At 39.8% G+C, this 13,209-nt stretch overlaps 1 protein-coding gene across 2 annotated transcripts in view; it reads left to right on the top strand.

Moving 5' to 3' along the window:
- The window catches only part of CEP78 (centrosomal protein 78), a 39,585-nt gene extending 30,531 nt beyond the window's left edge, over nucleotides 1–9,054 (top strand). The window contains exons 17-18 of one of the 2 annotated variants that reach the window (XR_014266088.1): nucleotides 2,969–3,827; nucleotides 4,276–9,054. Coding sequence is in view for 1 of the 2 variants with exons in the window: in XM_082470948.1 (XP_082327074.1) it covers nucleotides 2,969–2,979 (11 nt within the window). In the remaining variant the exon portion in view is untranslated. Of the gene's footprint in view, nucleotides 1–2,968 lie in introns of both variants that reach the window. The other variant, XM_082470948.1, reaches the window with a different exon arrangement.
- The last annotated feature ends 4,155 nt before the right edge of the window (nucleotides 9,055–13,209 follow it).

The following is a 13,209-nucleotide window of genomic DNA, read 5'->3' as shown; positions in this document are numbered from 1 at the left end:
TTCTTAACCACTGTGCCACCAGGGAAGTCCCATGTAGAACCTTTTTGTTTATCCATCCTGTATATACACCAGTTTGCATGTGCTAATCCCAAACTCCCAATCCAACCCTCTCCCACCCCCTCCCCCTTGGCAACCACCAGTCTATTCTCTATGTGCCTGGTTCTGTTTCTGTTTCACAGATAGGCAGAACCCAGGCTCTTAATTACTTTGTTATCCTGTTTCCTTGTTAAGAGAGGAAGGGTTTAAGGAAGGCACCGAGAGAGAAGCCAGTGAGCACTAGAAGTGCAAAAGAGTGGGGCTATCAGAAAGCATACCTGTCTCCTTCCCGCATCTGAGCAGAATTTTTAAACGGCAGAGTATGTAAGAGTATGTGATGACACTTCTCTGGATTAAATTATGTCTCCCTGGTAAACATGCACAGATAAGTCTTTAGTTCAACCAGACTGAAAGGTGAGATCAGAGAAAAGCTGGAGTGTCAGATTTCTTCTAGAAGGTCCTGCCTGATTGTTTCTAAGAGGGCTACTACAGTACTAGTTAGTTCATTAGTCATAGATTGAGTGTTAGAGGAGTGAAACAATGACCAAGATGTAGCGTTGGCCCTTTAGCAGTGGAGTGAGAGGGGAAGACGCACAGCAGATGTCTCCTCCTGCACGTGACATGCTATGACGGGCATATTCAGGGCATTTAGTCAGTGTTTGTGGAAGAAGAGGGGGAGCTGTGAGGCAAAGAAAAGTCATCTAAAGAGGCAGTCCCTAAGCGAAGTCTTAAAGGACTCGTGAAAAACTGGTGAGTCAGCCGGTAAAGGGCAAGGACACTCAAGGCAGAGAGGACAGCGGAAGTCCAGAGCCGTGAGTGTGAGAGGGGTGTGTTACGGGGCCACAGGCACAGGCTCTGGAGCATCAGTGCAGTGTCACCAGGCAGTGGCAAGTGCCCCTAAAGGAGGCAGCGAGGAGGAGGAGAGCGGGTCTTAGCCATCCATGTGTGTGGAGCTGGTTTCCTCAGAAAGTAGCTAAGAATGGAAAGGACAAGTTCAGGTGGCATTTTAGACCACTGACGTCAGTATGGATGAGGAATGTGAAGAAGCCTGGAGACAATTATGCCCCACTCTTCTGAGGAGCAGTGTTTTTTATTTTCAAGTGGGACTTACATGCTGCCACCTCCTCTCCTGTGCCTACTGAAAGGTTTATAGGCTGGCAGAAGGGAGAACCTGGCTTAAGTAAAGTTAATCAGGTTTCTTTACTGCACAGCTTCTCGGGGCTGCTGTAGGCTAATGTTCATTCTGGATCGTCACAGCAGGCGTATGGTACACAGCCATCCTCAAAGCTATTTGACTCTAGAGTCCTTTTTTAATAGAAGTGTCTAACAGCTGGTTCCAGCAAACAGCAATTTGGTAACTTCTAGACCAGGTAATAGCAAGAAGAAAGGGGTGTGAAATAAGGTATAGATGAAGAGAGGAAATAAGTTCTAATTTTATTTAGAAAATTACAAGCAAGACTTGGTCTTGGGAAGTAAGGAAGATGTAGGAGGCGGAGGCTGGATCCCCATCTGTGTGACTAAGGTTGGGTGGTGGTATCACTGAGTTTGGAAATAGGGAATAAAGAACTGAATTGGGGAAAAGACTTTAGTTCTGGACATGTTGAATTTTAAAGCACCTGTAGAATTCAGGAGATACACTGGTACATAACTGGACATACATGTGAAGACATGGAAAGATAAAAATTTGAATGTCATCAGCACATATAAGCAGTCATTAAAATCATGAAAATGGATGAGGTTTCAGAGGATTGTGGGTACTGTCAAAGTTTAAGTAATAAGCAGAGAAAGAATTCTGGGAAGGAAAGAGGTGATAGAGTTTCAAGAAGGAGGAAGTAGGTGACAGTGTCATACTTCAGAGAATGTAAGTGTCCATTGGATTTGGGTAGTTAGGTCCCCAGTGGCCTTAGAGCAGTTCAGTGAAGTGGTGGACAAGAAAGCCAGATTGCAATAAATTGAGGGTCCAGGGCTGCCTGTGGGGACCAGGCGGGGCTAGTGAAGACAGTGGGAATAGGCTGCTCTGAAGGAGTTTGGATGAAAAGAGAAAATAATTAGCAAAAAAAGAATTTTTTAGAATGAGAAGGACTTATATTTTATATGTTGAAATGAGGAAACCAATAAAGGAGATCCTGAAGATGTAGATAAGTAATTTAGAGAATTGGGGAAACATGGAAATATGGATAAGAAAAAAACCTTGCACAATATATAAAAATCACTTGTATCCTTCGAGTTGGATGGATACTGGTAAATTTGGGAGGAAATAAAGGTAAGAAGAGATAGAAGTTTAATGAGTTTATACTGATAGCCTCAGTTTTCTTTCACACAGATTTTTCAGAGACATATATACACATACATAATTATAGTTTTAAAATTCTTTCATATTTACATGTTTCATTGATCATTTGAGGTGATACCATTAAAAATGATAAATATGGATACTTTGCTGCTTAATATGTATAATTTTAGTACTTCATTAAACTTTCAATGCTAAACCTAAAGCAATGTCACTTAATTGAAATTAAATATTTTCATTTGGGTTAGAGTTTATGAGCATGTACCTTTACTGAGAAATTACTGTGTACCTTTGCTGAGTGTTTACCAGAGCATATGCAATCTATGCAAACAGGAATTCTGGTTTTTTTTTTAAACAGTGTCAGATGTGATACAGTAGCAAAGAGCTTGTCATCTTGCCCTAAATCTACCATAATTACTTTTGGTCAAAAATTACTGTTGTATGCATACCCAATACTATGTCCAGGAATCAGTCTAATTTCAAATGGTTATTTACAAAATAATCCCTAATCTCAAAATAGTAACACTTGATTTTCAGAAGAGCAGCAAGATGGTTAATTTTTTAGAAGATTCTGATTATAAACTACATACGAGAACTTCTGGTTTAACATGGATCACTGAACACATTCTTTTACTCTTCCAGAATCCCATTGAAATGACTGGAGAAATATTAAAACAAAAATAAATTAATAGCAGAGTTGCAAAACCAGAAAATGAACAATGTGGACTTCCTAGAAGATAAAGAGCAGATTATTGAAAGAGGAGTTAATTGAAGAGTGGAACAGCTAAGCCGTTCCACTTACCGCTTTATGGAGTACCTAATTATGGAGTTTGCCATCAAGCTCAGGCTAAGAAAGCAGCTCTCTGAAGTGGGGGTCCTGACACAGGAAACACTGGGATTGGAGAACAAGGGCATTATCCAAAATGACTACAAGCAGGAACTGAAGATAAGCTGCCACACTTCCGGTTATGGTGACCTGCCACTCCCTTTATAATCACCAGAGTGCCTGTAATCAGAATTTGTATTCATTGAAAGTGAACCAGAATTCTCATTTGGCTGAGGAAAGTCACTTCAAACCTTAGTCTTAGGCCCTCATCTATAAATATGCCAAGAATCAACAAATTTGAAGAAAACCACTAACATAAAAGGAGACACCAAATTAAAACAAATTAACCTGTTCAAGAAAGTAGTTACTAGAAGAAACAGAAGAAGTTTAAAAATTAATACAATTAGGATCTTCAAAGAGTCATGGGGATGTTGCATCCATAAAGAATAGGATGCTAGGAAAAAGATATTTAGTTTTTGGAAATTAAAAATACGATTGTGAAAATAGAACACTCAGCAGATGGACTAGATAGCAGAATAGATTCAGTTGAAGCTTGAATTCATGAAATGGAAGATCTGATTGAGAGATATCCTTAATATGCATTGCAAAGGGATGAAACATAAAAGTTATGAAAAAGAAGTGAGACTCCTAGAAGAACACGGGAATTGGCATACAGTAAGTGCACAAATATTTGTTGTATGAGACAATGCAGATATCAGTATGAGCAATGAATCCATGGAAGATTTTAAGTCAAAGGAACTGGTGGTGCCATGTGATCTGTCTTTCCCCTTTATAATCACCATGGATGCTTATAATTAGGAAAAATCTAAGTAAATATTATGCATATGTAAAACTGAAGTGAGCTAAAATGCTAGGCTTTAACATGAATGGAGGCAGGGCAGGATATAGAAAGTGGAACAGTGTTCAGGATCTCGTCTTATTCAAGGCAAGAATATGGTGTTTACCTCTATGTGTTGACAGAAAAATATATTTAAGTATATTTGAAGTGAAAGGCATATCAGTAAGGATAGGTTATGTGATGATACTTCAGCAACAAGCCTGAAATCTTAGTGACTTAAAGCAACATTGGTTTATTTGTGCTCATTCTGTATGTCTTTGGCAGATTGGCTAGAAGCCCTACTCCATATCCCCCTCAACCTGGGAGCCAGATGACAAAGCATCACTATTTGGAACATTGCTTGTTACAATACCAAGCAAAAATAGATTGTGATGCAACATACCCTGACTTAAAGCTTCTGCTTTAAGTGATGCATGTCACTTCTCACATTTCATTGGCCAAAGAAAATCACATGGCCACAGCTGAATTCAACTGAGCAGGGAAGTACAGACTTACTGTGTGCCAAGACAAGGAGAGAGAGAAGCAAATATACGTCAACAACTTTAATAGCCCCCAAACCACCAGGAAAGGGGGTATGGAATTTAAAAATCCAAGAAAAGGCAGGAAGGAAGAAAGCAAGATAAATACGAACACACACAAACACACACATACAGACGGTAGCAAGACCAAATGCTGTTCTCACAATAAATGTAAGTTAAATTCTGGAATTCCTTAAGCTTGAGTAAAAAAACAATCCAACTATGTGCTATTTGCAAAAAAAAATCTAAAAGAATTTCATAGATTTTAAAGAAGTAAACGAGCATACCAGGCGGATGCTAACAAAAGTGTATGTGACTATGTTAACCTCAGAATAAACAGAATAAGTAGGACTCAAGATGAAAACCATTAAGTGGGAGAAAGTAAAAACATTTCAGCTGATAAAAAGTATAGTTTTGCAGAAAGATTATTTGAAATCGGATCTGCAATCTAAAAACTCAGTTTCAAACTGTATAGAGCAAAAATAGAAATACAAGGAAAAGTGAGCAAACCAATTATGAGAGAGACTTTAACACATCTCTCTTCCAAATCAGTGGATCTACTACTACTCACTAAATAAGAAAATACTGATAGAACCAAGGGCTGGTGAGGATGCAAAGTAACTGAAATTCTGGTGGAAACGCAAAATGATGGAGTCCCTCAAAACAGATTGGCAGTGTCTTTAAACATAAATACACCAGCAGCTTCGCAAGTTACATGAAAACTTACGCTCACGTAAAAACATGTACATGGGGCTTCCCTGGTGGTGCAGTGGTTGAGAATCTACCTGCCAATGCAGGGGACACGGGTTTGAGCCTTGGTCTTGGAAGATCCCACATGCCGTGGAGCGACTAGGCCCGTGAGCCACAATTGCTGAGCCTACGCGTCTGGAGCCTGTGCTCTGCAACAAGAGAGGCCGCGATAGTGAGAGGCCCGTGCACCGCGATGAGGAGTGGCCCCCTCTTGCCGCAACTGGAGAAAGCCCTCGCACAGAAACGAAGACCCAACACAGCTGTAAGTAAGTAAGTAAATAAATAAAATTAAAAAAAAAAACAAACATGTACGTGGTGTTTATAGCAGCTGTATTCATAATCATCAAAATCTCTTCCAAAAGGTGGATGGATAAACAAATGATGGTGTGTCCACACAATGGAATACTACTCAGCAATAAAAAAGAATAAATTATTAATACATATGTCAACTTGGATGAATCTCAAAGTCATATGCTAAGTGAAAGAAGCCAAAAGGTTACATCTTGATATAATCTCAAAAGATACATACTTCATGATTCCATTTATATAATATTCTCTTTTTTTCAGCTGCATCGGGGCTTAGTTGCGGGATGCGGGATCTTTGTTGGGGCGTGCTGGCTTCAGAGCACGTGGGCTCTGTAGTTTGCAGCACACGGGCTCTCTAGTTTAGTTGTGGTGCACGGGCTTAGTTGCCCCACGGCATGTGAGAGCTTAGTTCCCCGACCAGGGATTGAACCCACATCCCCTGCACTGGGAGGCGGATTCTTAACCACTGGGCCACCAGGGAAGTCCTGTTTATATAATACTCTTGAATAGGCAAAACTGTGGTGATAAGAGACTAGATGAGTGGCTGTCAGGGGTTGGGGTGGGAAGGTTTGATTACAGAGAGGCTGTGCAAGGGAGTTTCTTTCAGTGATGGGCTGCTCCTTGTTCTGCTTGTGTTGGTAACATGAATCCATGCTTAATGTAAGGGAACTGTACCCCCCTTAAAAACATCATTTTTACTGTATAATAATTGTAAAACAAAAATCTCAGGCCCACCCCCCTCCCATCAATAGGTTAGGAGAGGGAAGATACATAAATATTTTGTATCCATCATGAATTTAAAGCATTCTTTATATTTTCTGTCCATTAGGAATACAAAACGTTCTCTTGGAAAACTTATGAACTGTTTATAAAAGGGATTCATATAAGGGTAAAAAAGTACAGAATGCAGACCTGTTCTCTTTCATAATATAATAAAACTAATAACAAAAGGCTTGTCCACTTGGAAATTTTTAAATTACCTTTTAAATAACTCATTTATAGGGGAATTCAAAACAAATTACAAACTATTTAGAATTAGTAAAAAACCACTTCTCAAAACCTACAGGATTCTGCCAAATCAGGAGTTAGAGGAAATTTTGTAGATTTCATTTTTCAGGGAGTAAGAAAACTGAAAATAGGTGAAATAACAATTTAACTTTAGAAGCTAGAAAAAATGATAAACTAGAAGAAAGACATGAGGAATTTTAAATGTTAAAATCAGAAATTAATAAAATTGCCAAAAAATTTTGATCAATGAAACTAAAAGGTTTTAAAAATCAAAACCAATAAAAGGCAAACCTTTGGAAAATATGACAAAAATAGCTAGCATTAGGAATAATTTTTAGAAAGATACCTACAAATAGACTTTTTAATTACAAGGGAGTACTATTTATAATTTACTCCTGATATGGTTGTATAACTTCATTCCAGTAATTTTGAAAGACTAGATGAAATGCGATAACTTAAAAAAAATAGAGATTCTAAAAATTGGCAAAAGATAGAAAATGTAAATAGACCAAACATCTTAGGAGAAATTGAAAGAGCAGTATGAAACTTTTTTTTTAATATAATTTTATTTTATTTATTTATTTTTCACTGTGTTGGGTCTTTGTTGCTGCGCTCAGGCTTTCTCTAGTTGCAGTGAGCAGGGGCTACTCTTCTTTGTGGTGTGCGGGCTTCTCATTGTGGTGGCTTCTCTTGTTGTGGAGCACAGGCTCTAGGCTCGCAGGCTTCAGTAGTTGTGGCTCACGAGCTCAGTAGTTGTGGCTCGTGGGCTCTAGAGCGCAGGCTCAGTAGTTGTGGCTCACAGGCTTAGTTGCTCCGTGGCATGTGGGACCTTCTCGGAACAGGAATTTAACCCATGTCCCCTGCATTGGCAGGTGGATTCTTAACCACTGTGCCACCAGGGAAGTCCCTGAAACTTCTTTTTAAAAGGCAAATACTATTAGGCACATCTTTAAGGAACACATTTATTTGTAAACCATTGCAGAAGATAGAAAAAAAGACATAAAACTTCCTAATTCGTTCCATGTGGTTAGCATAATCCTGATACCAAAACTGCACAAATAAAACAAGGAAAAGTATAGGCCAGTCTCAACAGAAGTGCAGAATCACTGTGGCTCACTAAATTAACAGATTAAAGAATATCATATCCAATGCTAAAAAAAGCATTTGATAAATTCAACATCCTCTGATACTCAACAATCTAGAAGTAGAAGGAAACTTTCTTAGCATCCCATCTTGCTGACTCAGAAAGAAGACAAAAATAGTCTAAAAAGTAAACTCGATGGAAAGTGAGACAACTATGATTGTAAAGAAGTTTTTTTGGACAAAAAGAAACCTTGTAGTTACCTACTGGCATGCTGTTGCAACGAATGAGAAAGCTTGTTAAAGAGGCAGGGCACACCACCAACACCACAATATCAAAAGCTTCTGGGGCTTCCCTGGTGGCGCAGTGGTTGAGAGTCTGCCTGCCAATGCAGGGGACACGGGTTCGAGCCCTGGTCTGGGAGGATCCCACATGCCACGGAGCAACTAGGCCCGTGAGCCACAATTACTGAGCCTGCGCGTCTGGAGCCTGTGCTCCGCAACAAGAGAGGCCGCGATAGTGAGAGGCCCGCGCGCCGTGATGAAGAGTGGCCCCCACTTGCCGCAACTAGAGAAAGCCCTCGCACAGAAACGAAGACCCAACACAGCCGTAAATAAATAAATAAAGCAAGCTTCTGTATACACTGGCGCTAACCAATTAGGAAATGCGTCGTGGAAAAGAATGCATTCTTTAGAAAAGGTCAGCAGAAATCTAAGGCCTATGTGAATTTTAAAAATCTATACTGAACGGTATAAAAGGAAACCCCCAAAATGGAGAGGCATGCCACATTTCTGTATGAGAAAACCCAACATAAAAAATGTCAGTTCTATCAAATTAACATAAATTCAAAGCAATTTCATATAATCATAGCAAGGTTTTTAAATGGCTATAACAATATAATTATAAAGATCATCTACAAGACAACGCACAAAACAATTTTTGCTATCAAAGCAATCCATGGAGCCAGAGTAAATGAAACAGTGCACTATAAGCACAGGAGTAATCAAATAGGTTAAAGGCACAGAGCAGAGAATCCAGGACCAGAGCAGTGTATATACATATGGGGATTTAATATTTGGAAATGGCATTATAAATAAGTAGGGAAGAGTTGAACTATTCAGTAAATGATGTTGAGATTATTTACTACTTGGAAAACATTTTCTTCTTTCATACCATGGACCAGAAATGAAATCCAGATGAATTAAACATGGAAATATTAAAAAAAGAAGGAAATATTGGAAAAAATCTCTAATAAATGGGTGACGAAGGCCTTCCTAATCAAGACACAAAGCCCAATATCCATGAAAGAGAAAAAAAGAAACTGATAGATTTGATTACCTTAAAAAAAAAAAAAAAACTTCTGTACACAACTATAAATAGGAGACAAAAGATTGGGGGATTATGTGAAATACGAGAAAGTTAAAGATCCTTAATATAAAAGCACCTAGAAACCAAACAAAAGATGAACAAAAGATAAAGATATTTTTATAAAGAAGAAATATAAACAAATGTATAAACTTTCAACTTCATAAGCAGTCAAAAATTAAAATGAATACCATTTCCCTGTCCCTTGGAAAGGCAGCTATGAAAGGATTGGTAATAACTAGTGCTGGACATGATGAGCACTCTGTCATTGTTGGAGAAAGTATAAATCCATGTAGCTTTTCAGGTGGACAATTTGTTAGTGTATATCAATACTTAAAAGGTGTCTAGCCTCTGGTTTAACAGCTCTGACTGTAGGCATCCAACCTGAAGAAATCTTCACGCAAGTCCTAGGAGTCAGGTATAAGCATGTGTATCGAAACATTTTTTGAAATAATAAAAAATTGGAAACAACATGATTGTACATAAGTGAAGAAATTGTTGAAATACTACATACCAACTTCTACCATGCAATACTCTGCAGCAGATAAAAACAGCTCTATATTGTGGACATGAAAATATTCCTAAGACATAGTGATATGAAAAACAAGTTGCACAATAATACTGAATCGCACACTCCTGTTTACGTTTATATGGTTACGAACCTGTTTACATATATATGGCATGTGTGTGTCTGTGCGTGCCTAGAAAAAAGTCTGTAGTAATGCATATCAAGATGTTGACGGTTTCCTCTGCCCAAGGCACTAGGATTGGGAGAGAAGGAATGAAAGGGGGCTTTACGTAATTTACTTCATTTAATTCTAGGTTATTTGGGTTTTTTAAATGAGCATATTTTTATGGATGACAAGTAATTTTCATTATCACAGAAAACTTGGAAAATGCAAATATATAATCTCTGATACCGTATGTCCTATGTCCACTTATTTTTCAAAATGTGTCTTTCCTAATATCTTTGTAGAAAATGAGCTTTACTGTGTAACCTCCTCTCAGAGCTTTGGACCCCTGAGGTGTTCCTATGTAATAGTGTATTCGAACTTTTTTTTTAAAGCCACAACCCAGAGTAAAAATTGGATTTTATGCAAAGGAAAGGTAATTGTCCTGGCCCACACCTACCTGTGAGCACACATAATGCATGGAAAATTTCACCAGACGGTTCTTACTGTACTTCTAGTGACTCACTCTCATGTGTTCTTTTCTATTGCATTCCTTTAAAGAGAGTCGTGTTTGCAACCTGCAGAGTGGGTTTCACAATCCACTCACTAATGGATCATGTCCTACGGTTTGAAAACACTGGCTAGAGGGCCTCAAACATTTGCTGTGTCTGTTGCTGACAAAACTGCTGCACGGGGAACCCAAGTCTTTCCCCCATTTGCTTTGTTATTTTATGACTGAAAGTCCTTCTCCATTTGTGCATTATTACTTCCAAAGCCCAGCTTTCTTGAGCTCTTTAACTCCCAACAGTCTTAAGGTAATTTACGTTAGATTCCCCTTTTAAAAACCCTTTTGTTATACTGAAAGCTTGAGTTTTCAAATTGACACATCTACAGGAGAAGTCTAAAATATCATTTGGTCAAAGAGTTTTCTAAAACAAAAGGACAAGTGCCCTGTGACTTCAGGCAGCCACTTGGTATGTGTGGCTGGCTGCTCGCAGGCACGTCATGTACTACAGGGTTGAAAGGGCTTGACCGAATGCCCATGCTCTCTTCGTACAGTTTGTAAGTTTTAAACTAGTGTGAATTCAAAAAACAACAACAAGAAACCAAGCAGTTTAGAAGTAGGTAAGGATACCTATAGACCAAATAATTATTAACTTTGTTCCTGAGAGATCAGTGAGGATTAGTTGGGTTATTTAATGTCTTAGAAAGATAGTCCTCAAAGTCCTAGAAATGTAGAGGAAGTTTTTCTCTCTTAAAAAAAAAAAGGAAAACAAAAAACAAAACTTCACAAAATCTCTTTAAAAAATTTTATTGATGTATAGTTGATTTACATTGCATTAATTTCTGCTGTACAGCAAAGTGATTCAGTTATATATATTCATTTTCATATTCTTTTCCATTATGGTTTATCACAGGATATTGAATATAGTTCCCTGTGCTATACAGTAGGACCTTGTTGTTTATCCTTTGGAGGTTAACCTTCAACTTTAGGTTAAAGCATCAGGCCTAAGACTCTCAGTTGTCCGTGCCTTTTGAGTATTTCCTTTTTCAAAGAGGACAAGGATTGAACTTTCCACTAACCTGAGGTAAAACTCCTCCACAGCTTACAGAGACGTTGTAATCATTTAGGGTTTCTCCATGTCTGGTCGACTTGAAACCCATAATTCTTATCTACAGTGAAAAGATGCCTCTTACCTAACTATTTCTCCATCTCCCCCATTCTCCCTTGAAGGAGAGTCGAACGCCTTTGGCCTTGGGTTAGACAGCCTTGGTCTTGCAGGTCGTTGGCCTTCTAAGTCTCTGATAGCTTACGTTGCTGCTCCGGTCCTGCAGGCTGCTCTTCACGTCACAGGCCTTGCCAGTGATGTTAGCACCACAGGCTTCCCTTCTTGGAGAAGTTAGAAACAGCTTCATTTCTTCAGGGACTGCAGAGTCCCATGTGGGAGAGGCAAGGTGCTTGCTAGAGCTGGGCAAGTCTTACCGCCAAGCAGGCAGAGATGCCTGTTTGCAGTGGGTCTCCTCTTGATGGTTTTGAGGAGAAGCGGCTTCTGAGGAGAGCTACCACCGTGGCGCACAGGCCTCAGCCTGCCTTGGACTTCCACCAGACAAGGAGAGGGCCCCATGGCAGCAGGACGGACCCCATGAGAGTGGGTTTCTCCCAGTGGAGTTTAAGTTGATAAGTCATGGACTCCAGACAACCGGCCAAGGGAGTGACAGCCTGGAGAGCCTGAAGCCAAGCTGGTTCTGCAGTGGAAGCAGCTGTGGAAGGAGCCAGACTCTACCGCCATCGCTGAATGAGACCCTCTGACTGACCCTGAACCAGAAAGGAATTGGGCAGGAAATAATTGTGGACTTTTAATTTCTCTGGAGCTCAACCTTCAAGAGAAAGGATATTTATTTTAGGGGGACTTTAATTCCTTCCTGAGAATTTAATAATGTGAGGCATTTCATATAGTTCAAATCAGGACATTTTAATATTGCTGGCCTTTATTATTTGGAGTTGTTTCATGACTTCATTTGAGTTCCTTGCATAATCTCCAGTGAGCTCTATTGAATGTCCTCCCTGGGAGAATGTGAAATGGAAGACAGATTAGGGAGTGAATTTTCAGGCTAGGCCATGGATAGCCTCGAGTAAATTTAATTGGTGTTTTGTGCAGACCCACTTCAGAGCCTTCAGGTCCCATAGCTGACCTCGGGAAGATTCACAAAGAAGTCGTGATGATGTCAGGGAGCAGCCTCACCAGGGGTGAGCAGCCCTGCTGCCATGCACTCAGCATCCTTTCCCAGGAAGAACAGCTGCATTTGTGCAGTGCTGAGTCCTACTTGTTAAGAAATCCAAATGTTAAATACCGTATGCTAACACATACATATGGAATCTAAAAAAAAAAAAAAAAAAGGTTCCAAAGAACCTAGGGGCAGGACAGGAATAAAGATGCAGATGTAGAGAATGGACTTGAGGACATGGGGAGGGGGAAGGGGAAGCTGGAACGAAGTGAGAGAGTGGCATGGACATATATACACTCGCAAATGTAAAATAGATAGCTAGTGGGAAGCAGCCGCATAGCACAAGGAGATCAGCTTGGTGCTTTGTAACCACCTAGAGGGGTGGGATAGGGAGGGAGACGCAAGAGGGAGGAGATATGGGGATGTATGTATATGTATAGCTGATTCAGTTTGTTATACAGCAGAAACTAACACACCATTGTAAAGCAATTATACTCCAATAAAGATGTTAAAAACAAGCACACCACAATGTTAGAACTGCTGGGGAGGCAGGGGAGGGGGGGACATTCCCTCCTCCCTTCGTGTGTCAGCCGAAGCCCACAAAGATGAGCGTACATCTTCTCAGAGCTTCTGGGGGCTACGCTTCCATTCTTCTTTTCAGACTCCCTTTTTGCTTCCAGGATGAAGGAGTGGCTTATTCTGGCTGATGAGATCGGCAAAGGGGTGGTTACACAAGCATGGCACCTCCCTCTGGTTCTCTTACGGACCCTGC

Source organism: Balaenoptera physalus (genome assembly GCF_965194825.1).
Source record: "Balaenoptera physalus genome assembly, chromosome: 7".
NCBI classification, from domain to species: domain Eukaryota; kingdom Metazoa; phylum Chordata; class Mammalia; order Artiodactyla; family Balaenopteridae; genus Balaenoptera; species Balaenoptera physalus.
The sequence above is the reverse complement of the archived record's forward strand: the minus strand, read 5'-3'. Positions and strand labels throughout refer to the sequence as shown.